The 26804-nt window shown below is 39.5% G+C and overlaps 1 protein-coding gene across 5 annotated transcripts; it reads left to right on the top strand.

The window, feature by feature from the left end:
• Positions 1-146: 146 nt before the first annotated feature.
• Positions 147-26726, top strand: map4k5 (mitogen-activated protein kinase kinase kinase kinase 5). 5 transcript variants are annotated; one of them, XM_026299002.2, is made up of 35 exons: positions 148-363; positions 1131-1368; positions 4759-4816; positions 9099-9189; positions 10183-10247; positions 10332-10387; positions 10471-10518; positions 11113-11155; positions 11261-11333; positions 11757-11888; positions 12044-12106; positions 12221-12302; positions 12900-13016; positions 13740-13818; positions 14496-14567; positions 15465-15523; positions 15683-15750; positions 16758-16802; positions 16892-16934; positions 17073-17286; positions 17541-17626; positions 18010-18051; positions 18274-18358; positions 18452-18531; positions 19087-19147; positions 19702-19704; positions 19934-20048; positions 20361-20419; positions 20663-20766; positions 21081-21258; positions 21338-21406; positions 21520-21612; positions 21904-21974; positions 24012-24067; positions 25729-26726. In XM_026299002.2, the coding sequence occupies exons 2-35, from the start codon at positions 1261-1263 to the stop codon at positions 25814-25816; spliced, it is 2706 nt and encodes a 901-aa protein (XP_026154787.1). In that variant the 5' UTR covers positions 148-363; positions 1131-1260; the 3' UTR covers positions 25817-26726. The 5 variants fall into 5 exon arrangements, with proteins under 5 accessions (XP_026154795.1, XP_026154787.1, XP_026154779.1 ...); XM_026298994.2 differs by having other exon boundaries at positions 148-710; XM_026299010.1 differs by lacking the exon at positions 19702-19704 and having other exon boundaries at positions 147-710.
• Positions 26727-26804: the final 78 nt, after the last annotated feature.

Genomic DNA, 26804 nt, shown 5'->3' with positions numbered 1-26804 from the left:
TTTTCCACATTGTTATGGAAGTGTGGTATCAGCTGCCGTCGACAGGTGGCGCTAATTACACAACCATTAGACCACTTGATGCCTTCGTGAACAGTCATAAATACGATTTGTGGTACAAAGGGTGGAGTAGTGAGGGGAACTAAGTACCCAGGAACTCAAACATGGGAAGAGCCATCGAAAAATCTGGAAATAGTTTTTATCTTCACTAAATACTTGTTTGTGCCTGTAGGTTCAGGCGTTTATTTTGTACTGCACGAACTTTTTTTTATAGCGTGCATAGATTTTACGTGGAGTTCCTGAATGCACCATAAGGATCCAGTTACTGCCACTCCACAGAGATTAGCATACCGCTGCTTTTTCGAGGTGGTTTTTGGAGTAGAATTTAGAATAATATTTGACATTATTTTGGTAGTTCACCGTTAAAGTTCTACAGATTAGTCTGATGCGTCTCTAAATCTGCCACCGGGGGGAAATGACATGTCAGCGGGTAATTTTAACGCTGACATTCTTGGGGAGACTCGACCCGACTGTAACGTCTGTGCTGCGGTTGAGCTGAAGGAGAGACCCGCTAAAGTTTATTACCGTTTCCTCGATAACAAAGGGGGCCGCTCTTCTTTTTGTGCGATTATTCGACGCCATCGTACAACTGAAAGCTAAGAAAAGTTTTAAAATGCAAGACGTACTCATCCGCGGTGTTTATACTGTAAAAGGTAGGCACTGGTGAAGTTATAACTAGCGGTGAAGCTAAGTTAACGTTTGCTAGTTAGCATTAGCTCCTTTGACGCTAAGCCCCTAACTCACTCACATTAATGTAGCCTGGCTCTGGCTAATTGCTGGAATGACCAGTGTTCCTGGCAGCGTAACACACAAATTAATGTTATTTTTTTAGGTCGCTGGTTTGTTACGTGTTTCATTATGAAACTTTGAGAGCTGGTTTAAGTTCAATTTAATACCAGAGTTAGTACTGACTGTCAGATGCTACGCTATGTCACAAAATGTTGTCGAAACAGTCTCATCTTTTGTTTTCCACAGAATAAATGTCTGTCAGATTGCTGTTACTGTTTCATGCAAATGTTGTGTTAAACGTGTTTTAACACTTTGTTCCAAAACCTTTCTTGTGTCTGTGTCAGGATATGGGGCACGGAGAAGAACCGTCTGAGTAACAGTGATTAACTTCTGCTAAGGAGTTTTGCTTCGTCAAACCAGCACCAGATTTGATCAGGCCAAGTGAATGTAAAGCAACGTCAGGCTCAAGCTACCATGGATGCGTTTCCCCGGCCAAGTGGTGAAATCCAGAGGAGAAACCCTCAGCATGACTTTGAGCTCGTCCAGAGGGTGGGAAGTGGCACATATGGAGACGTGTACAAGGTACAGTGGTGTTACCGGTTCCCACTGCCTGTCATTAGCTGGGAAACCATCACATGACTGATCAACTAATTTAAAACAGGGAGTTTTTTGTTTTGTAAGCTGTAACATGTGGAGAACACATTTGATAGTAGCTGATGTGTAAGGGCCAAATTCTGCATCCATTAAAGTAGTTTCTTGCAATAACAGTAAAAAGTCAGTAAGGAGAAGAAACGTGTAATTTTCCATGTAAACTTCCAGAATAGTTGTTCAGTTGAAGATTCTCAAACGTTGAGCTTTGCTAGTTTTTCTAGTCATATATCATAATAAGTGAAATATCTTTGAGTTTTGGACTGGTGGTTGAACAAACAAGTGATTTGAAGGTGTCACCTTGAGCCCTAGATAACTTCGATGGATATTTTTTGGCATTAAAATCTACAGATTAATCAATAATGAAACAGAAGCTGCACCTGTGCTGTTGTTATTGATATTAGTAATATTGTGATACACCTTTTTTATTGCTTTTATGTGCTGCATTGTGGTTAACTGAAACAATTTCCTGAGCATGTTTGACTTTTCAGGTTAAATGAAATGAGCAATGAATGCTTGTACATACTTATCCATGTTATCCAGGTCTCTTTCTATAACGAAGATAATGCCATACATTCTTCATCTAAAGCAGCAGTATTAAATTACTTATTACAACATCAGTAGCCGTTCTCCAAAATTGATATTAACTTACTGTCAATTATTGAAAATAAATACTTAGATTAAAATGTGTAACTAATTGTTAGGCCAAGACTATAAATTGAACTTTATAACAATCACAGGTGATTCTGCCAGACTATCAGCTACAGCATTTACTGTCTCTGTAACTTCTGTGAAAATTGAAGGAAGAATTCATCTACTCTATTTATGTGTTGTCTTTAGATGCCCTTTAGTTTAGTTTTTTAGTTAGTTTAGTTTTTTAAAATACTTGAGGGGAAACTGGGTCACTCAAACCATAAAATGTATACATCACTAGTCAATCAAGACTCGAACACGCCGTACTGCCTAAAAGAGCACCGTTGGAGTCTGTTGTAAAGAAGAGTACACCTCTGGCTTACAATAGCTTTTCAATTTTTAGACTGTGCCACAAATGTTTCAGTTAGTTTATTCCATTCTATACAGTCATAAAACAGTATTGCTTTGTGGCTGAATTAGTGAGTGTTATCATAACTCAGGAATGATTGTAAATCCTTCATTAGCATTTTATGGAGTTCAGAGATAGCAACTGTAAACCATAAAGTCCTCCAGCATGGCCATATTCATGTATTGCCCCAACAACTTAGTGTCATAATAAAACTTGAATGATGTCTATGCAGAAACTGTCTGGCCAAACAAGATTATTTATCCAGTTTTCCCACTTTTTCTAGGCCATAGTGAGGTGTGTTTCTCTGGAGAGGTTTCTTGTTTATCCATCTGCCACAGACAAAGAAATGAGGTGTGATAGTTGAGGCAGCCTGTCATGGCCCCTCTCCATACAAAGCTACTTTGGCCAACCCCCCGCCCCCAGACAAGCCACTGGTGGAATGCTGCGCCTGGTATTCTCCCAGAGCTTCCAGGCTGAGGGCTGCAATAGGCTGAAATACGATCAGGCCCCTGTCTAAACATGCGTTTCACTGTGGGTGTGTTTCTGCACTGCACTGACAGTGGAAACCCCTCAAATTGGGAGAACTCCTCCTTCAGCCTGCTGTGCTCATTTTAATGGGCACAGCATTCCTCACTTTGAATGATTTATTACATCAGATTATATTATTTTGGGAGTCACATACTTTTGCTCTTGTTTACTACTTGTCATACTAGTCAATTTATCTTCATGATGCCATACCCTTGGCTCCCAGGGCATTTTATTGTTATAATATGCCTTAATGTGTGTCTTACTAGACATTAGGCTGGGAGTAAGATTTTAGGACTTGTTTGCGCCAGAAAAATATTTTAGGCAAATGTTTGAAGTTTGGTCTGCTGCATGGGAGGGCAGTAATGTTGTCTCTGCAGTACTGTAGGAGATTGCGTATTGATAAAAGCTGTTTCTGTTGGTGTGTGTGTCACAACAAATGTTAAATAAGGAACCGAAGAATCCTGCAAGGTACCATTTCTTGAACAATATTACACATCAGTGAGCCTTTAGAGTGTGCAACAACTTTGTTGACGTGGTTAAAAGTTGGTTGCAAACAAATATGTGCTTATTTCAGGGAAACTTTTCACGTTTTCACTACAATTACCTTAGATCTCTGTAGAAATCAAGGCACACCTGTGGTCTCACAGCCTCACATCGTGATTGATCTTAGTCACAGCTGAAAAAACACATTTTAAAAGTCTCAAAGCTGAACGTGTCTGCTGTAGCACAGGCCCACACAGCAGAACAACAGTCCCGTTTTATGATTATTAAGTTGTTTTCTGTTATGTTTTTGTCTGGGTTATTTTTTGTACGTGCAAAACAACAGCACATTCCCAGTGTTGAAATGTGGCCATGCTGGAGGATTTTATGGTTTACAGTTGTTTAGCTGCTCATTCCATCACTTCACTCCCCCAGATTAGGTGGTATCCCATCTTGACCCTAATTTTGAGGTCAGTGCAACCTACTTTGAAAAAGAAACTTCACAAATGAGTAATGAGTAATTGTTTGTATTTCTGTACATTCAAATCAAGTTGTTGGCATGATAAAATGTCACATTTTAAAGCTGGTAACGCATAAACAAATAGAAATAAAATGAATGAACAAAAACTGTGTCTCTTAGACTGACTAAATCACAAGTGATGTACAGCAGAGATATTTAAAGATTTGTAGTCATAGTAGACAGTGTTCAACCTCGCCTGGTGACTAAACACTGCCTTTGTGTTGACCTAATGACCTCTGGGGATGATTGTTTAGAAAGACTTTTGGTTTGACATTACTTGGCTTATTATGGAAATAAAGTAGAGGGAACCAGTCATCAGGGCGCTACTAGAGAATCTATTATTGAATTGTCAGAGTTGTTAACAGAGTTGCTACAGTTACATTTATTACTCTAAAAACCCCACAATATTACTTATTTTATTATATAGAAGAAAAGTAAGAGTTATAGGGAACTAGGGATTATACTTGCTTGAAAAATTGCCTAAATAAATAATCATAGTTGTTTCCAATATTATTTTTTCCATTGGCTGATCACTTTGACTCTGAGAGGCTTAAAACTCGCAAAAGTTTCTGATTTTTCCTTTCTAGATGATGAAAACCCTTATCCATGTCACAATTAATCAGGCTAGACTAGTTAAAGGTTGACTATTTTCTGATAATTCTGATATTTATTAAGTGTTATAATGTTTATAGTTTGGATTAATTTGAGTTAATATGTTTAATCCTGCTCACAGTTGTGATGTTGTGACTTTCAGGCTCGAAACATACAAACTGGGGAGCTTGCTGCTGTGAAGATCATAAAGTTAGAACCAGGTAAGAGTGATCATTATTTTATCTCAGGTTTTCTCATCAGTAAAGAGAAAAGATGCTGTTTTCTTTCTTTTCTTTTCTTTTTTTTTGTCAGAGATGAAAAATGAGTAGAAGTCTGGGAAATAATTCTGTCATTTTCCAGGGTTAGAATGGAATGTAGAAAAAGTGCTAAAGAAACAAAAAAATATTGTTGTGTGGTGCCAATACTTACAACAGCAGATATTTATGTGTTTATAGTCCCAGTACTACTTTACATATTTTTTTGATGTAACATGACAATCTTTAGGTTCTAGATACCCTGTGCCCTGCAATCTATAAATCTATAAACCAGACTGAGTTTATGAAGCGAGAAAGGCAAACACGGCTGACTGTCCCCGACTTTGGGGCCTGTGTTGGTGATGACCTGATGACTGAGTTAGTGAGATCCAGATTAGTGAGATTATGAAGAGGGCTTAGTTTCACCAGCAGCCAGACAGAGCTAAAATGATTACCAGGCTGTGAAGGAAGAGATTCACTTCTGTGTGTTTTCTCTTCTCATTCTTCATGTCACTGCTGGTGTAAGGCCTGAGGTGAGAGGATGTGAGACTAGTCTTTATGTCTGAAGTTATTCTGTTGTACATGTGTTTTCAGTTGTCATTTTGTCCAGTGTTCAGTCCACAAACTCAAGATAATCTGTGCTTCTGTCATTTTTTCCCCCTCCCGGATTTGTGTCCATGTGAGTGTGTGTGTGTGTGTGAAGTGAAGTTGAAGATCAAAAGACTTAGCTGCAATTTGCAAGAAAGGCCACGTTTTTTGTCATTTGTTGAGATCAGCCAAAGAAGACGACCCAAAATTATTAACCTAGAGATTTTAAAGGCTGGTTCTTTCACTAGCCTTAACCATCACAACTAAATACCCAACCTCAACCATTAGCCAAACCCTAACTTAAGCTTACTTCTAACCTCAAACCTAAAGCTAAGTGCCAGCTGTTAAAGAGGTGTCTGAAAATGTGACGACGAGCCAAAATGTCCTCACTCTGATGGAAACAGAGATACGATAGTACAAGTACACACACAGCAGCAAAGCCAAGGAGGAAAATATGACACCAGCTTAATGTGAGCTAAGTCATACGCTTACTGCTTACTCAAGTTACTGATACCTAGTGATACTGTAAGTGTGATGCAGCCATTGTGAGCTGAAGCTAATGAGAGTCATTTGTCAAAATGTAATATTTTCAGTTGAGTTCAACAGGCAAACATTTGCAGGAAAACCAACTGTCAGCTGCTTTGCCTGTGGTCTCCCAAGACCTGCTGATAGTAATTTGTTTGTCAACAAGCTACAACTAAAGCTCACTGTTTGAAATGTATCATAATTGGGATGGTTCCTAAATTTGACAATCTCAGAAGTTTAACAGGGAAAAGATCAAGGAAGAGTGGAGAGGTAATTAATAGGAAATTCATGAAAATGGGGCTAGTGAAAGATTTAAGATAATCTGAAAAACCGGTTTAGAGCAGTGTTGGTGTTTCATTGGACAGATATGAGTCAAAAATGTCCAGAGATTATGTACATGTTGCATGTTCTGCCTCACATTCATCATTGCTCTATTCATGTTTGCTTTATCTCTGAGATGAAACAAGGATTAGCTGAACCTGAGTCACAATGTTAAAGCAGAACACACTCTTCTTTATGGCCCTGTTTGAGGAGTCACTCCTTTCTGAGCTCGAGTTCAGGAGCTTTGGGTGGAGAATAGATTCAAACAGGTTTGACCAGGAGGAATGCCACTGCCCTGTATCAAGACAGGGACAGGAGTGGTGAAGTGCTCTGCCTGCAGGGGCTGTAACACACAGAGCAGGTTTATCTGATCAGTTGCAATGTACAAACTTTTGGTACCCAGCATTATTGCGTCCCACTGTTGTACTTATGACAGTTTCTTTTTTGGTTCCTGTTCCTTCCTGTGAGAAATTGTCACCAGCCTATTGTCAGTTTTCATAAGGGTGTGCAACAATGCCTCTGAATTCTGCACATAAACTCATGTTTATTACGTCTTTATTACCTCTCAGCAACTTTGCAGCACATACCATTCAGTTCAATTAAAATTTATTTGTATAGCACTAAATCACAATAAAAATTATCTCAAGGCAATTTACATAGATGAAGCTTGATTAGACATTTGTGTTTAATTTTTCAAAGATGTTATTTTATGACATTATCTTATTGTAAGATTGGTCAAACCTTAACATTGACCTAACTTTTATACAATGCACTGAAACATGAGGTGATGTGCACAGATATGTACATATGAAGCGAGCAGAGGAAGCTCTCCGTCTGTGAGGAAGTGGCTACAGTCTTAGGTCTCAAGTCACCAAGAAGAGAAGATTGTGGGGGGGGGGGCCAAACTGAAATTTTTGTGATTGCTCATACCTTTTGCTCTCTGTCAACAGATATATTTGAAAATGTCTGTGATCAACAGTAGTTCTTAATGTGACTTAACTCTAAATGGAATAACACTGAAATTATGCTGTAATATAAACTAGTGTCGCAAACTGTCATTTTCTTGTCCTATTTTGTAATGTGGAAAAAAGATCAATCGAACTGTAAAGCCCCAGTTTCTCTGAGACAGACAAGACAAAGAATTTAACTTCAATTTTACATGGATGACCTTAAATAATATGAAGTCTTTTTGATGTATCGTAGTTTGACTATTCATGTTACAGATGTAGTCAGCCTGTTAAATAAGAAATACAAATAGACTCATGTGAATTTATTACTGAGGCCATGCCTCAAGCATGGGACTGGATTGTGACAGGATGCTGAGGCAGAAAGGAGGATCCGAAGTGGAAGTTTTTTGAAGTTGTATAATAATAACAATACCTCAGTTCACGTCACACCAGTAGGTTTTATTATAAACGTCAGTCATACTTCTCCTCATACACGACTCATATTTCTTTCTGCACATTCAGCATCTTAGGGCTTTTTTAAAAAATAGTCTGTGTCATGGCTCCTCTCCAGGATCGAGGCCTTGATCTGATGAATCTGATAAAACGAAATGTCCTGTTTCATGTTTACCTGCAATGTATGAAGGTAAACATGGTGGTTCTTTGCTTTACACTAGTCATGTGATGTCACTCAGTGCTAAAATTAGTAGCTGCTGGGTTTACAGTTTATGGAAATTTGCTTGTTTTTGTTTATCAGTTTGGTAGTTATGCATGTACATTCCAGCCAGGCTTTTATTCAGACACTCACATGAGAGAGCCTCACCCCTACCAGACAAATTGAAAACAGAACTGCTCGTTATGCTATACAGCAGTTGAATAAATGAGCACAAACTGTTGATGTGCTTGGAAAAAGAACTTCTGAGGCCCACCAGGTATCTGCAGTTATATGTTCATATATGTCTTGATCTGCCCCAGTAATACCTTATTGCCTTGCTGGTTCAGTTTCTGGAGCTGGGCACTTTGGTAAGATTTAGGTCAAGACCTACTTTTGCTCCTCAGGCCACAGTTGGTGGTAGTTGCGTCTTGAGTCTTGTCAGCCACCTGATTTATTTATTTTTTCCTTTGTAATAGAAATCAGCGATGAAAAACCCTTTGTTTACATGTGACTTAGTGAGCAAAACTGATGTGCTGCAGAAAAAAGAAAAATTGCTTTGTTGACAGAAACTTCCACCTCAAATAATGTGCAGCCTGTTTTGCTTTCAGTGTTTTTGGCTGAGGTTGTGTCAATCAAAAGGCCTTAAACTGGACTGTTGCCTGTGATGGCAGTCTGTTGATAGAGCACTGAAGCTGGCAGTCTGTTAGATCCTAAACCCCTGTTAATGTATTCCAGCACCATATCTCAGCACAATTGGGAGCAGCTGGGCTAACATACTTTAGTCTTCCTACTTCCTACTGGTCAGATATGTTAGAATGTTTTGCTGAAGTGGAAAGTCACCTCACTATTAGCCCATATAAGAGATTAAACAAAAATACAAGGTTCAGTTGTTATTGGCTGGTCTAAATTTGCCGTGTTTACACTGAGATGAAATGTGAAACCCTATGGTGACAGGGATATATTGGAAGATTTGTTTTGTTTTTTTTTTTTTTTTAAGTTTGGCAAATCAAATGGAAAGATTTCATTGTTTTCTAAAACCTAAAGTTTCAAATTCAATATAAGTTCGAGTGTAAAGAGACAGCAGTTTTATAGTGTAGGTGCATCACAATGTTTGTGTTCAAATGTAAAATGCTTCATTTTGAAATGAAACAATTTCCTGTACAGAAAATAAAAATAGAATTTTTTTTATCCATGTGTCTTTTCCCTCTGTTTCCAGGGGATGACTTTTCCATCATACAGCAGGAAATCTTCATGGTGAAGGAATGCATGCACCACAATATTGTGGCCTACTTTGGGAGCTACCTCTGGTAGGGCCTGTTTTAAAATACTCCTGTTTTGTCATTTTATACTTTCCCATCGTTCGCAGCCAGTTCAAGGTGTAACATTTGTGGAACATGTGTTACTGTCGGAAGACTTTTATGAGCCACTGCCTGAAACTCACATGACATGTTTAAATACTTAGTCACACCTGTGTGTATGAATCAGGCTCTTAGGCTGATTGGTGCTGACTAGGCCCGTCAGTGCCAGGATGCAGCTCTGATGTTTTAATGGAGCCTATGTTTTGTGGCTGCTATCTGGGAGGAAGCAGGGCTAGTCCACCCACCACTGCCTCAGACTTCCAGCAGGTTTAACTGGGACATGAGCCTATGATCCTTTTTATATGGCAATTAGTCCAAAAAGATGCACGTCTTATCACAGCAGGTTTGTCTTATACAGTCTCACCACACAGAGAACAAATGGTTTCTGTAAAACATTAATGAGCAGCTCATCATGCATTAATTACTATTAAAGCCGCTTAATTCTATCAGAATAACCACAGCTTTATTATGGGAAGTTCAGATTTCCTTTCAGACCTGCTTCCTGTCCTAATATAATTTCCAAGATGTAAAAAAAAAGATAGAAACAGAAAAAAAAGAGGTGTGATTGGGAATCTGGGGCAGTGGATATTATCATTGCCTCTGGACAAATGTCACAGATTTATCACATTAGCCTTTTTAGCTTTGTATCAGAACATTGTTTTCTACCAACCGTGCTTTTCTTAGATATGTTAATCATTTACATTACCATTCACCTCTTGCTTTTGTTCCTCTGAGTAATAGCAAATATTATTATTTATGGACATATATATTGGAAAATGTTAATATGTGAAGTTATTTCAGGAAGGATGGATAATTTACTTTCACTTACCTCATTAAACAAGAAATCTATGTCAAATGTTTGTGCAATCAAAATATTCATCTCCTTAGCTGCTGGCAAAGTAACACCTAACAATGTTTTTTTTTTTTTTTTTTTTTTTTCAGTCGGGAAAAGCTTTGGATATGTATGGAGTATTGTGGTGGAGGATCTCTGCAGGATATCTATCATGGTGAAGTTTATTTTTCAGATGCAGTCATAAAATAGTTTTAATACTGTGCACATGTACAATCAATTTGTGCCTTTGTGTTCTTAGTTACAGGACCTCTCTCAGAGCTTCAGATTGCCTATGTCAGCAGAGAAACTTTGCAGGTAATGGCACTTTTGAAAATTATTTTTAAGTATTTAAACTTTAGTCATTTGATTGGATTCCCACTAAATAAATTGTTTAACAGGGTTTGGGATATCTGCACAGCAAGGGCAAGATGCACCGGGACATCAAGGTATCATCATTTCTTAGTTGTTTATTTAGTTTCTTATTATTCTTATTTAGAGGAGGAGGAGTGGAGAAAAAAACAACTGTCCTGCAAAACTATAAAGTAAAGTCACAGAAAAAAGCATTGTACTCACCCTGAAGCATGTGACCAAGGGTGTTACTTACTGCAGTTTTGAGGTTGACCTCAACCATGTCTGGTTCATGCACATAGACTGGAGCCTCAGCTTCATGTGTTATCAAAGAAGGTCAGGGCTGGACCTATTATCTTTACTCTGCTCTACACAGCAAGCACTTCCTGTACTTCCTCTGCTCTCGCTGCAGGATGCCACCAGAGACTGTCAGTCATAGCTGACAGAAACTCTATCTGTAGAAGTGTCAAAAAGCTGTGATACCACTGTAACATACCTGAGCAGTTATTGCTCCAGCCAAACCAGATGTTACTGAGGAAGTTTGACACAAAGTTAGCATGTTCTTATCAATCAGTTTGCAAACAGTATTATCTCAGATCAACATTTTATGCCTTGGTTTCATGGTACTAAAATATTATTATGGTCTCTTCAATGTATTTTGTCAATTAAATATTGGTGGGACTTTTTAACAGGGTGCCAACATACTTCTAACAGACAACGGAGATGTGAAGTTAGGTGAGTTGCTCTTTAGCATCTTAATTCTTGAACTTGAACTCCTCAGTAGCATTCAGGTGTTTCTGGATTACATAATCTGAAAAGCCCTGTCAATCCTTGTTACAGCTGATTTTGGAGTTGCAGCCAAAATAACAGCCACCATTGCCAAAAGAAAGTCCTTCATTGGAACACCTTATTGGTGAGTGTGTCACTGTCACGTAACAAGCTGTTGACCCTTTAACATGCTTTGGTGAATAGAAACCATGAATGGCTTTTTTTTTTTTTTTTTTTTTTTAGTCAAAGCATTGATGAAATAGTTTTGGTCTGTATCACCACATTTTATCAAACAGAATCTAGTTTAAGATGACACAGTGTACTTGTGGTTCGACAGATGCTTCAATTGACAAATAGAAGTTCAAATTACCAGGTTAGCTGAAATGAGAAGTACTCTGAATCTACCAGCACCAGGGCCACTGTTACTCTCTAACCATGGCCTCTGAAAACAAACAGGGGGTCGGTATAAGGATCAGTAGAGTTTCTCATCATTAGAATCAGTTTTGGTCGTCACCTCATGGAAACCCTAACCAAGCTTTCTTTGTTATTTTGTCTTAAATGTGTCTAGGATGGCTCCAGAAGTAGCAGCAGTGGAGAAGAATGGTGGCTATAACCAGTTGTGTGATATCTGGGCTGTTGGCATTACATCCATAGAGCTTGCTGAGCTACAGCCTCCGATGTTTGACCTGCACCCAATGAGGTCTGTTGTGCTCAAAAATGATCAGTCAGAGCTTCCTCAAACGATTCTTCTGCTGTTTCCTGCATTTGTGTAAATTTTCAGCACATATTTTAATTACTTGAATGGTCATCCTGTTTTAGTCAAATGATTACTGCTTGTTCTTTTGTCTTCCCTAGGGCCTTGTTTTTGATGTCAAAGAGTAGCTTCCAGCCACCCAAGCTAAAAGACAAAAACAAATGGTGAATGTCTCATAATATTCACAGTATTTTTCTGGGTTAGGAGTATAAGATTTTGTACTTAATTTTACAACACTGTAATTACAAAATAGTTTTGTCTTTCATCTTGTCCCTCAGGTCCACTGCCTTTCATAACTTTGTTAAAATGTCTCTGACAAAGAACCCCAAGAAGAGGCCCACTGCAGAAAAGCTTCTATCGGTAATCATTCTTGTTGTTGTCCTAAGGAGTTAGGTAGATGATGTCACATTTCCAAGAGATTGCACTGTTCAAAACAAAGAAATGCATTGCAGTTTTTGAGCTTTGCAGATTAATCTTTTTTATTGTTGTTAGAAATGTGTATAATTTGTTTTGCTTTTGCAAATCAAGTAGAAGATTTTATTCTGACCAGATTCAGCAGGATCTCAGTTGGCCCACTGAGCTTCTGTGTGGCCTGGCTGAATTTGTAGCTGTTTGACTTATAGTCAGTCTCTGGCTCAGAACTGGTGTTCAAGGTTCAGTCATTATATATTTATTTGTTAAAGCTTTTAACCTAAATAACTAGTGTTCCTCAGCTCATTGAAGAAGAAGAGGAATGGCACCTGTCTCTGAGGACAGGTGTCCCAGCCTAATAGTCTTGGCACCTGATGTAATTACTTTGCAACAATGAAACTAGGATGTAAGTCTTTCCCTTGACAGGTTATGATTCTGCACTTAGTTTGATGGACCTTATATGTCAGATAAGGGATGTCACATAAAATGTCTTATTCTTAAACTGTGCACAGGTTTATAATAAATTACAATTCTTGTTTCTTGCAGCATGTGTTTGTGGCTCAGACAGGCTTGACAAGGAGGCTTGCTGTCGAGCTCCTGGATAAGATGAACAATCCAGAAAACCACCAGCAGTATAGTGAGTTGGACGATGATGACCTTGAGGTAGTGTGTGATTCTTTTGCCAGTACACCTCAATAATACCCTTTGCTTTTAGAAATTGAAAGCTAAATTGAAGACCTACATGCAATGCAGTAAACTAAGATACACATGCATGGAAAAATATTTAAAAGGTATACCTAACTATATAAAATGTTTGCTTCATTTGTTTTTAGCTTGTTTTAGTAAAACTATCTGTTGCAAATGTAAATATTAGCACAGCAGTGAATATAAATATTAGCACACCATGTTTTTGGCAAGGAAAGGTGAGGTTTGCTGAAATGCGTTGTCATGCTCCCCTGAAATTTCCCTTCCCCCTCTTCTTGATTCTCTAAATTATCATTACTATTCCAACTGGAATGAGCCTCACATCTTTGTGGCAGCCAAAGAGGTGGTACCAGTGCCTTTTAAAAGACCATTGTGTTTTTCTCCCCCTGACAGCAGTAGCACTGTCTTGGCCATGATGAATGAAAAAACCCTGAAGGCTATTTACTGCTAGCAATGGAGCTTGTTGCAAACAAACAGCCACTGTTATGCATAATAATGTGACGATGCACAAGATGCAGTACAAAAGTTCTCAGATCTGCTTTAATATAATGTCGAAGTTTCAGAATTTGTTCTACAGGTTATAGATAGATATTTTCTCCAGATGTGTAATAATTGTGCTCTGTTGTCACACAGTTAAAACCTATTTACTTATCGTAAAATCTCTTTTACTCTTGGTTTCAGCCTCTCTCTGCAGTGAGACACACCATCCGCTCCACCAACAAACATGCCAGAGCTGAGAGAACACGTTCAGAGATAAACTGTAAGTGAAGAAAAGGCCTTAGATCAGCCCCCTGCCATGATTCTGATCTGTCATTGGCCGATGTGTCAGTCAGCCTTTCTGGCTGTTCATCTGAGGGTCATGCCACTAATCCTGTACAACTAGCTGGCACTTTTCCAGACCACAACATGTGGTAGTGTGCATAAATATAGTTTCACGGAAGAATGGTGGAAGAATGTGGATTTAGTGGAGCCCATTATACCGTGTGACATGTCTTCTTTTAAGTAGCAAGTTAACCGTCCCTCATCTTTTGCTATAGGAGTAATGTGAAGTAGCTTGTCTAGAGGGTTATTAAGGTTTAAGTCAGCAGTGCTACTAAATTTGGTATAAGATCCAGCTTAATCATCTGTGATGATTTGCAGCCCTTCAGGGAAGTTGCTGTTTGTGTTTGTGTTGTCTTCATTACGGTGGTTGAACACTGTTGTGCCTGTGGTCTCACAAGGCTGTGGCTTTTTAGCAACAGGCCAGTGTTGAGATGTGTCCTTGTTGTGTAGATATATATATTTATATATATTTATATTTATTTATATATATATATATAGTGATACGTTTGTGCTTGTGTGTTTTGTGCTCTTTTTGTACGGCTCTTGTTTGTACGAAATGCACTTCCTGTTTAGTTTTATGTGTTTCTCACATTTGACTTTCCCTCCTATATAAAGCAAACAATGGGCCAGACCAAGGAGGGCAATACTCAAGTCCTAGCTTCACTGTGGTACACAGGGGTGATGCAGGTCAGTGACAGTGTAGTGAGACAGTGTGTGTTTGTATAACTCCTTAGTTCACTCCTAATATATCCTGAGAAATAGGATAATGTAGCACATAACAGACCATTTTGTTAGGGAAACATTGGGCACTAATGAGACGAGTTCCTCTGAATGTAGTGGCCATTTGCTGCAGTTTTAGCTTGAATAAGGTTGAAAAATCAGGGCACTGGGACATTTCAAATCCTGTTAGGCTGATAGGAAATAAATTACTATGTAGCTCTAACAAGGAAGTTTGACTGAGGCGTCTCGCACCCGATTCCTCAACCTGACTTTCTCAAATGTTTCCCTGTACGTTGCTTTCATAAGGCTGTTTGTGACTCACCTCTGCACTGTGTGTGTTCTAAGTCCTGTAGCATGTCCACATTATCAGCATACCTTAAGCAGAAAAACACCCTAAAAAAAGCTTAAAAATACAACAACACAATACAGCGTTTGTTTGGTAATGAGAAGCTGATTATGTGGGGATATCAACTGTTTGACAGAATGTGACCTCAGATCTAAACTAGGAGGAGGCTTTCCCATGATTTATTTCTATTTCTTTTTCTCTCTTTCCCCAAAGTGAACAGGTCTGGTTAGTGTCTGTTGTCATCTGTGTTTGTCTTTGGTGACTAACTTGCCTTCATGCTCCAGACCAAATTGTAGCACAGTAAATCAATGGAGGATCTCTGTGGCGTTTTGGTAGGTATGTTTAATAGAAGCAACTGATTGTTATATTTCATCATAAGAGTGGGCTTCTGGTACTAATACACAAGAGTGCTACTCCCCAGGCATTGTGCCTGTTAAGTGTTGGGCATTAGTGCCCTCTAGTGCGTAGAGCTCTATACAAGAAAATTAAAATAACTCCCCACAATTTGTCATTCGCAGTTGACCAGCTCCAGTTTGAACCACCACTCCGAAAGGAAACTGAGGCTCATTCTGAAATGGTGATAACCATATTCAGTTTAATCAGATCTACTAGTTATCTGTAATCAATACATTTATAGGTGCATGTACAAAAAGAAAAAAATATATATATATATATCCCAATTAAAGAATACAAGTATGTAAAAACTCTATTTTTGCTCATGTGTGACTTTCTACAGGATGTGAGTAAAGAGAATGACTTCCCTTCCCCCTGGAGTCCCTTTGCAGAGGGAGGAATAACAACCAGGTAAGTCATGGAAACTGTTGTCATGGGAACTGCTCCTGTTTAGCCCCGCACTCTCTCTGTCGCCCTGTTCTTACTGGCCCCTTTTTATTTAGATGGATGCATTTCTGGAGATGAATGAAGAGACAGGAAACAGGCACATGGTTAAAATGTTGCTGTCTTTATTTTACTCCTTTGGAGACTGTTTGTAATAATAATAAAAAAAAAAAAAGTAGTCCTAGTGGTAACGTAGTGTACCAGTGCATTAAAACTTGATGAAAAGACTGCGTAAAGCATGTTTAAGGATAGAGAGTCATGGTGTTGATATTGAGGTTATCTTATGGATGCTCCTCACTTTCTTTTTATTAACCTGCTTCCTCACTAACCTGTGTTTGTGCATGAGCCCATTCTTCCCCTTCTGCAGTTCAAAATATTGCTTTGGCCTCATCCTTCTCACTTGTCCCTCTGCTTTGACTGTTTTTCTTCTTCCACTTCTCTGTCCTTTTTTGGCTGTCGGTCTGTCTGGTCTTGTCCCTCGAAGGAGCCTTCTAAAAAGCGTTGAGGATGAGTTGTTCCAACGGTAACACTACTACTGTGTGTGCTGTAGTCTTGTACTCTCCTCCACCTCTTGCTTGGTCACCACCCTTTTTTAGCTTTGAGGTTTAGCACCCACAATGTCCACAAATCACCCTCTGTGACGCCCTTCATTCACCATGTGTAGAATGGTAATAGTTGTTGATCAAAACTGTGCACTATGCTGAATGCATGCTGTCTTTTTCTTCTTTAGTCTAAAGTCAACACAGTAAGTGGTGATTGACCCAAGAGATATTTAAGGTTCTTGTTTAAAAATAGAAAATACTTTAATGCAGTTCCAGAAATGTATTTTTGGGACTTCAATCCAACTGCCCATGTTGTTAGCTAGAGTTTAGTAAGAAAACAAATATATCTCCCATAAACATTTGCATCATTAACACCCCTCCTGAGCATTGTTTAGTATTATTCCCACTAATGATTGTGTTTGTTTCCTTCAGGGGACATGTTGCTCATCTACAAAGTCTCGATAACGAAGCAGAAATGTAAGTGATTTTAGTAGGTTAAAATTTTATAATGGATACATAAACATCAGTTGTTGTTGTTTACACCCGCATATATACCTCTGTTTCAGTTCAACTCTCAAGCCAGGGGTTCCTCCTCCACTGCCCCCGAAGGTGTGAGCTAAGACTCTAAAATGTTTTTACTGTGTTGATTTTTGCGGTTTGTGTTTACGTTAAAATGCTATATACTGCAAAGTGCTATGAATTAACACAAAGTCTTTCCACTCTTCCTTATCCCCATTATTTTCTTAGCCACAGTTCATCAACAGTTCATCAGAGGAGCTTGGCCTTAATGATGAGAGATCTCTGACCGTGCGGAGGTTTGCTAACTCAGAGAACAAACCGAGCCAGGCGGCTCGCAGACAGAGCACACCTGAGCAAGGCAACAAAGTGGCGCACTCGTCTGCAGATTTCCTCTCTGCAAGTGTCAGCAGCCCAGGCCTTTTGTCTCATGCCTCTGATCCTGGTGAGTCTTAATGTTTTATTGGTTTTTTTTCCCCTAACTTGGTCTAAATGCATGTGTATGAATGCCTTCCACTGGTGTCTGCCTTTTAAAATCAAGTGTCTAAATGAATTCTATTTAATTTTTACAAGCTCTCAATAAACCTGAATGTAAAGGTAAGGGGTCCTGATGTAAATGTGTCGGTGCGTGTTTTACAGTATCATATTACTTTAACATCTAATGTAATTTTCATGTGCCTGTTTTGTTTTTGATGATAGATGATGATTCAGATGGCAGTGTGAATGGAGGCAGTCCCAAGCCACTACCCAGCCAGCAGCACCGGAAAGAGAAAAAGGAATTCCCAGTAAGTTTAAAGCTATTTCACAACACAGTATGTTAAAATACATGTAGATGTCATGAATGTCACACTGCTTATTTTCAGCTTTGTTGTCAAAATGTACGTGAGCTTATAATCTGTATTTTACATGTGGCTGACCAACAAGTTGGCTGACCTTCCACTAAAAACCTCAAATATGTTTTTCCTTTGCAAGGTCCAAACACTGGAAGTTTGGAATCCACTCATTTGAGACCATTTAATTGATTTTGACCGGACACACACATTTTTGAATCAGTGTTGAGACAAGAGCTAAATTTGGCAGCAAAATTGAAAATAATTGTTGCTTTGTCTGTGTCCTGCATCTACATCTATTATCTAATGATTTTTTTGTTTATTCTGCTCCTCTTTAGAAACCAGCTATTAATGGCCTGCCCCCCACTCCTAAAGTGCTGGTGAGTTTATCATCTGAATTGTCCAGACCTGCTGGCCTGGTTTCATGGGCACTGTTACACTCTGAAGTGCAGAGTTTTTGAAGTGTAGATATTTGGGGTCCACAGAGCTTTTTGCTCTGTCGTTGCCTCTGCTCTGTTCCACTCATTAAACCCTGGCTGACATTTTAGTGCGTCACTGAGCCTGAGGCTGCCTGTTTTGAGCTGTGCTGCTTTTCATTGCAGATGGGAGCATGTTTCTCTAAAGTGTTTGACGGCTGTCCTCTGAAGATCAACTGTGCCACGTCATGGATTCATCCAGACACCAAAGGTGTCAGCTTTGTGCAGGAAACACCATACACAAATGCATTTAGCATGTTTTTTTTTAAAGCTAATACAATTATGTTTTTTTTTTTCCTCCTAGATCAGTACCTGATCTTTGGGACAGAGGATGGCATCTATACACTAAATCTGAATGAGCTGCATGAAGCCACAATGGAGCAGGTAACAGCAAGTGAAACCAATCGAAATAACCCATATTAGAACAAGTATTTTTTAAAAGAATGACTTACTGACCACCCTCAGTAAACTTGGACTGCATTTGTCTATACCACCCAAAACTAATATAGCTAGTCACTGATGTTCTTTTTGACCCTGCACATAACACTTGGTTACTACAGGAAGTAATAAGTTACTTAAATAAACATGCTGAAAGATGCAGCTTATGCCCGAACAGAAAAAACATATCATGAATCCATTCCTTTAAGTTTCACTGTTTTCTTTTTGGTTTTGACAAGCCAAGAAAGGAACCTTTAAAACCTTTGGGAAACAGTTTCAACCCTGTGCACACGTCATCAACATGTGGAGACATCCAAAGCTCGACTGGCCAGCCGTGTCTTATTGCAGCTGCTAAGCTATGATTCGCCAGTTCAGGAGAGGAATTTAACAAACGTTCAGTATAGAAATTAATGTGCATTCACCCCTTCTTACTCTCTCAAATCAGAACAAATGGCCGACTGTATTGTGATTGTACCGTCTTTTTTTAACTCCCTAATTTAGCTGTTCCCAAGGAGGTGTACGTGGCTGTATGTTATCAACAACAACCTGATGTCTTTATCTGGTAAGTGATGGACTTATCACAGCCTCCTGCTCTACCGGCCACTGTCATAACCTGCTGCTTCTTTGTCCTGTGTTTTTTGACTGCCCCTGAGGGCAACACAGTCACTCCATATCTGCAGCCCTAATTTACCGGTTTCTTTTGTTCCCTTCAGAGAGCCTCAGAAAGAGTTGTGTCCTTGTAGCACAGTGAATCATGAGTGACACGTTTAACTGTACAGCCTGTTGCGCTGAAGAACTACTCATATATTGATCTTTATAGGTTGTAATGTATAATAGCCTCAAAGACTGAATATAGCTGAATCATATATTTAATCAGGCGTGCTACTTGTTAGAAACTCAAATAATTTGAAGCCAAACTGTCTTCAGTTGGCTCTTATAAGAACCGAAGCCTTTTCTCAGTTGGACATTTGAGGATGGGATTACAGAGAGTGAGCTCTACTTTCGGTTTTATCTCTCGGTATACTTAACCTCTGTTCTCTTCCCCTCTTCCCTTGGACACTGTCCATCCTCTTCTGTCCTGGCTTGATTTGATATTCTACTAACTGGCTTCATCAGAAGGTAATCATGCTTCATATCATCATCACACTTCTGTTTTTACCTCTGTTCACATCTAACCTTTCTACATGTGAAGGCTGCGTCAGGGGATCTGGGTTTCATTCAGAAAATGTAGAAATGTCCAGAAAAAGTTATAATATTAAACATTTATGCCTTCAAATTTCAGATGAGTACATTACCCACTGCTTTTACTGAGGAAACTGATGAGTGATTGTATCTTGTTCTGCTCCAGGGAAAACCTTTCAGCTATATTCCCACAATCTCATCGGGCTGTTTGAGCAGCTGAAGAAACCTGGCCTGGCTGCTCAGTTCCAGACTCATCGCTTCCCAGACAAGATTTTACCCAGGTGAGACCAAGAAACCTGCGGTTTTGGACTCAATCTTGTCTCATACTGCATGTGACAGCACAATTTACCAGCATTACCCTTGACATTTTTGTGAAAAGGTCACAACTCTGCCTGCCTGACTTAAAGCCTGTTGCAACACTCACACTGTGCAGTCTTTTTGTTCTTTACCATCTACCATCATGACAAATGACAGCGTTGGTGGAGAAAAAGGAGAACCACTGGCCAAGTTCCCTGATTACAGACGTCATCCGCTTTTTTTTTCTTTTTTTTTTGGGCTATGGTTGTAACAGCTTGACTGTTTTTCCTCCACAGGAGGTTTGCCTTGACAACTAAGATCCCTGACACAAAAGGTTGTCACAAGTGCTGCATTGGTGAGTGGCCTTTCTCTCCCACCTACTGAGTTTTATTTACTCACCCTTCCATCATATTAAACTGTCATCATATTAAACACATCTGGCTCATAGACGAGTCCTTCTTTACATTGCTTTTCTGCTATGCATTAATCTAAGTAATAAATGAAAAAACATTTTCAGTCTCTTATACTTCTTATATAAATTGTTACGTAACTCAGCCCAGTCTCACATCTTAATATTGTTTTCCTATATATTTAACAGTGAGAAACCCATACACAGGCCACAAGTACTTGTGTGGAGCATTGCAGTCTGGGATTGTCCTGCTGCAGTGGTATGAACCCATGCAGAGGTTTATGCTCATTAAGGTCAGTCCTCTACTGTCTGTCCTGTCTGAAATATTACTGTATCCCCACAAATGTCCCCAGTAGGAGTATTTATTTTACTGCTGAGTTCTGCTGTGTCTGATTGTATGATTCATATTTAAATTACAGCTGTACAAAGAAACTAGAAATGATATAACTTGAATAAACTAAAAATTCAAATCACTCTTTTGCTCTTAAACTTAAAATGTACATGTAACAGATGTTTTTGTAAGCATATCACAACTTTAACTAAAAAAAAATAAATTCTAGGCCTTATTAATCATCACAACTATTGGCACTCTCCCTTTCTGTGGCAGCACTTCGACTTCCCTCTTCCCAGCCCATTGAAGGTGTTTGAGATGCTGGTGGTCCCAGAGCAGGAGTATCCTCTGGTGTGTGTGGCCATCAGCCAGGGCATGGAGCCAGGCCAGGTGGTCCACTTTGAGACCATCAACCTCAACTCTTGCTCCTCCTGGTTCACAGAAATGGGAGCAAGTAAGACAAATATGTAGCACTGATGTACAGATCATACTGTATATAGGCAATGTTACTGATGTACCTTTCCCTCTCATAGGTAATCAGCAGGTGGACGCGATCCATGTCACCCAGCTGGAGAGAGACACAGTGTTGGTGTGTTTGGACAGTAAGTACAATCTCTTTTTAGCAGTTTCCAACCAAAATGGGTTTTTTACAGTCGAGATCAGACAGCTAAAAATGTTCTGCCACACCATTCAAATAGACATTTATTTTTTCCAGAAAATTTGAAGATTGTCAATCTCCATGGCAAACTGAAGTCCAACAAAAAGCTGGCATCTGAGCTCAGCTTTGACTTCTGCATCGGATCTGTTGGTAAGCTTTCAGACAGGTCACTTCAACATCTGGATGATGAAATAACAAGGCAGAATAAGAACAGTTCATGTCAGTGTCAAAAGTGAAATTACTAAATGAAAAGGTAAATGCTTAAAAAAACCTCCAGTATGACAGTCTGACAGATCTGCTGAAAGGTTTTTACTTTATCCAGCAACGATGCTTTGAATTTAGGCAAGTGTTTTTTGTAAACACAAACAGAATTGTTTAGTGCACAAACATACTTTGTTCATCTCACAGTCAACAATGTTTGATGTCCTCTCTGTTAAACAGTGTGCCTTCAGGACAGCGTCCTGGCCTTCTGGAAACATGGTATGCAGGGAAAGAGCTTCAAGTCGAATGAGGTAAAATATATTCTACCCACTACAGCTGTAAATTTAACTTTTAATACTTTTCATTAAGCTTCTTTCGTGGTATTCTTGCAGTTAAACATATTTCTATATTCATGTTTGTACACTGTAAGGCTTATAGTTTTTTTTTTTTTTTTTTTTTTCCACAAGATAACACTGGTTCTCTTTGCTCATTTAATTGGATCAATATCAAAACATTTAAAAACAAATGCCACACATCACATTTTTGGCATATAGTGTTGATACAGGCAGTTTTTGTCCTTGTGTGTGAAAATTCCATTGTAGCAGGAACTGTATGCTGGGAGAAAGGCTCCTAGCTGAATTTGATGGTGTAGTTATCATGCAACCTAAAACATGCTCCCTTTTTAGAGAGTTTTGATACTTCAACAGCACCGATAGCAACATTTCAGTGTCATTTTTCATGAGTCTCCAGTGGCTACGGAGTAAAAAGTCTGAATGCAGTTTGTGTCACCCCCGTGAATACAAGCTTGTTTGTTCTACACATGAACAAACACCTCTGGCTCCCATCAACAAAGACCCTGAGTGCTGTTGGTTTGTGTGTGCGGCCACATGATGTAGGTGATCCCAGGAGATTAGCCCTCACGTGGAGCCAGACAAAGTGTCTTTGTGTGAGGCCGAGGTAATGAATTTGTCCACCTTTCAAGAAGGGATTCAATGTTAACCTGATCATGAGTTGCTCTCAGCAGCAATAAAAGTTCAAGAGATCACAGGGAGGTGAAGCATTCTGTTTTTATGAAACGTGATATAGTGACTGGGGCCGCCCTTTAAAAGCTCACTGTGTCAGACGTGGTCCTGCAGCACTCAGATGAAACAGAAGGTCCGTTTGCCCAGCCCAGCTTGACAGTTCTCCATAGCAAGGATTTTTAAAATGTCAGCAGCCATGTAAAATTCATGCTCAATCATAAACGAAACCTGTCACACAACAGGGAGTAGCACTAAATAATTCAGCCTTTATCTCATTATGATTGCTCTCAAAAGCGAAGCCATTCAAAGGGGCCAGGCCTGCTGATCCGTGCTTGCCTCGGCGGGAGCTCCTCTGAACACCCGAGATCTTGTTCTCGTTTAGGCTTAAACAGATCAGATCTCTCCCAAGGCCAAGGACTTACACGTAGCAGGTGTCACCTGCCGACTATCCAACATCTGTCGACAAGTTTTCATGTCACGTCAACAAGAGAGTGTGTTTTGAATGGGTCCGTGTCTTTCCCACTGTCAGGTGATGTGACTAGAATAGGTGAGCCCCAGGATTATACACAGGGAGACTAGAACCAGCACTCAGTCACTTAGAATCTGTTAAAAAAACATGACGTGTTGTTAAAGGCCTGATACGTGAGCCAAATATTTGCAGTTGCTCCCCCCGCCACAATTAAAACGCAGGACAGGAACCTGCTGTCTCTGAATTTGATAGACAGGTCCGAACCTACAGAGACGTCCACTAAACATCTAAATATGTTGTTATTTTGGGATGTTTTGTGATGCATTAAAGGTTTATAGCAATACATTTTAACATTAAAGCAGTTCTGTTATTCAGTTTAAACTAAAGCAACTCTACAGTGTTAGTGCGGATTATATGGTCAAAACCTGCTTGAATAGGTAAAACACTGTCTGCATTATCTCACCCGTCTGCAGCTCTATAGTTTTATTTTCTTTCTCTCTCTCAGTAGAAATGATCAGCGGTCTACCTCTTGTCAAAACTGTCCTGACTGTGGTCATTTTATATTTTATAAACTTCATTGAATGGTCGATGGGGGCAGTGTAAGCCTAAAAGTTGTGGAGCTGATTAAAATGTTTAGTTTGTGTAAATCCAACGCTCGATCAGTAAAAACACACCCAGTTTAAGACAGGTGCAATGCTTGCTGAGGATTTACCTGCATGGCCCTGAGGAGGTGCTGTCATACAAGGCAGATGTGTAACTATGGTTCATTATTCTTTTCCATGCTCCCTCTGCACCACCAGCACTCCTAACATACAAAAACCAGCTGTCATATTAAAGCAGGGTTTTTCCATTCCCAGGTGACCCAAGAGATTTCTGATCCAAGCAGAGTCTTTCGCCTCCTGGGGTCTGACAGGTTGGTACAGAGATATTTCCATCTTTAGCTAAATTGGTGCATGAGTGATCTGATGTGATAAATAGCGCATGTTACACAAAAATCCCTAAGGCCTTAAAAACATTCCACATTATAAAAGCAAAGAACTAAACTGATTTACAAGCGACAACAGTCTCTTCTCTGGCCCTGTGTCTTTTCTAATTTATCCATTTTCCTAAAAACGCGTCTTATGATTGTTTCAGTCCTCAGGTTTACTGTGTTTTCCTATAACCTGGAGACCAGCAAACCACCTGCTGTCACAGTGCTGATGACCTCAGTCTGTTTTTCTATTGCTGTATTTTAGTCCTTGATAGATCCAGCCCAGACTGACCCTGAATGCATCCATGACATTATGACTCTCTCTCATGTGTCTTTGTTTGATGCCTGTTGCCTCAGTAGTTCTGGTGGCAGGGACATGAAGGACGAGCCACAAATGTTAGTAGAGTTTTAAATTATCTTCATCCTGGATTAATAGGTTAACTATTTTTAGTTATATTTTAATCAGTGATTAGGTAATTAGCCCATAATATATCACAAGCTAATAAAAAGCCTGTTCTCAGAGCTCACTCTCACATCTTGCCCTTGTTTTGTCCAACCAACAATCCAAACCCTAAAAATCTTTAATTACTAATTTTAAACCTCACATTTGAAAATCTAAAGTTATATGTTCACTAAATTGCAGATTAGCTTTCTGTCATTCAATTAACTGACAGATTATTTCAGCTGTGTGTGATGTCGTGGTGGCTGCAGTCAGCTGCACACACAGCAGGATGTGATTTAGTTCACGCAGACTCACACAGACACACCCAGTCACTCGGCCCAGGAGACTGTCCCAGCACGGCAGCTCAGGTGGAGCCGCGCTCCCTGTGGTTTTGGAGCAAAGCCTCTCCCTGCCCAGCTCATCCATGTTTTATTCACCACCTCCCGGGCACTGCCAGCTTGGTTTGAGTGTCTCTCCATGCCTCTGTAATTTCATCTGATGGAGCGGACAGTATGGACTCTACCTTCCCTACTCAACTGTCACCACCACGAGACAGGCGACATCCGAAGATGCATCCAACGCCATCCTGTCGATTAACGTGCCGTTTAACATGCACTTCTGTGTCGCTCTGTCCTCCAGCTGATGCAGTTATATGGTTGCAAGTCGTTAGTGCTAATAATTGATGCGATTCAGTTATTAGCAAGTTTCCTGTCAATCACCTTATCAATAAATGACATTTCTAGAAGCTGCTGGTGACACTTTACCCAGCTGACTTCATGTTCATCCCTACAACAACCAGTGTAAAAACAAAGGTTGAGCTTTACGTTCCTGCTTGTGTATGAGTTAGTCTGATCATTTGTCAGTTTTAATATTTGTCTTTTTAGAGTCACGCCAAGTTTTCCCCTTAGTTCTTACGCTAAGCTCCAAACCTGCTGCAGTTATGAAAGTGATGTCAAACCTCTCATCTGTCCCAGAATGAAGATGAGATAAGATAAATGTGTGTTTATAGTATAAACTGGAAAAAGTGATAACTTTCTTTGTAGATTAGTTCATTTCTAGATCATTGCCAGATCAACTTCAACAACAGACATTCTCATCTGTGTTGTTTCATTTAATATCTCTGTGTAACGTTCTCACTGCTGTTGCTGTGCTCCGTTTGCAGGGTGGTGGTTCTGGAGAGCCGACCCACAGACAACCCCACAGCCCTGAGCAACCTCTACATTTTAGCAGGTCATGAGAACAGTTACTGATCCTCTGACAGAGACTGGAGGTTCCCAGAAAGATGGAAAAGGTGTTCCAGTTTTGGGAGGAAACTCCAGACTTCTCAGGTCTCTGTCAAGGGAAATGTCTGGTTTAAGTCGTTATTTGGGAGCTTATGTTACTGATCACAGGATCGTCGGATCAGTAGAAGCGGAGCTTCTTCCGTCTGGATTCATGAGTAGCCTTACACCAGCAACACGTAGCTCTGCTCGTCACGAGCATCGAGGAAATAATAAAAGCTCAAACATTGCTACTTAGCAACTTCCTCACTTCTCTGTACTGTGGACTGAGTTGTAACTGAATTATCTAGAGGTATTATTGACAAAAGTGCCATTAAAAGTGTGATTGTATTAGCAAAGTATGGGAGATTTTTTTTTTTTCTTATTGTATGTAAAAGTCATTTCCCATGACAAACGTCATTAGGCTTGAAAGATTTTTCAACTCTGTATTTACATTAATAGATCAGTTAAAGAAACCCATGAGCCCTGTGGGTTATTTAAGCAATATTTATTAACCTCCTGTTGAGTAATATGGTATATTGGATTTACAAACAGTGACAGCAGCCCTGCTGCCAGAGGATTAACTACCTAGTGAACAGGTTGTGAGCAGCTTTGGGTTATTTTACTACTATGTAATATAGTCGCATCTCTCCTGCTCTGCTGCATTTTTAGACGTTGGGATATAATGTACATTTTTTTCTTTACCCTCTTTTATAGACATTTTACTTCTTATTTGCACCATGTAAGCACTTTTGTACATTTTTTTAATTTAAAGTAAAATGACAAAATGAGGGACAATGCTAGGTTTTGTTAACAACTTTGCATTCCCTTTGCAAAATGTTTAATGTATGCTGTCTGTTTTTGTAATAAAAGCAACGCTGTTGTTAACAAGGTAACTCAATGTGTGTGTGAGACTGGGTTAATGTCACAGGGTCACACCTTGCTGATTCTGGGCTTCTGAGGATGCACTGATTGTTTC

Source organism: Mastacembelus armatus, chromosome 22 (assembly GCF_900324485.2).
Source record: "Mastacembelus armatus chromosome 22, fMasArm1.2, whole genome shotgun sequence".
Lineage (NCBI taxonomy): Eukaryota > Metazoa > Chordata > Actinopteri > Synbranchiformes > Mastacembelidae > Mastacembelus > Mastacembelus armatus.
The sequence above is the reverse complement of the archived record's forward strand: the minus strand, read 5'-3'. Positions and strand labels throughout refer to the sequence as shown.

What these genes read in the sequence shown, in the direction of transcription:
- map4k5 (XM_026299002.2), top strand. Translation starts at nt 1,261, where the DNA reads ATGGATGCGTTTCCCCGGCCAAGTGGTGAAATCCAGAGGAGAAACCCT. An exon ending in ATGAAGCCACAATGGAGCAG is followed by an intron (nt 18,532 to 19,086) that starts GTAACAGCAAGT and finishes TCCCTAATTTAG; the next exon opens with CTGTTCCCAAGGAGGTGTAC. An exon ending in GTTCACAGAAATGGGAGCAA is followed by an intron (nt 21,259 to 21,337) that starts GTAAGACAAATA and finishes TCCCTCTCATAG; the next exon opens with GTAATCAGCAGGTGGACGCG.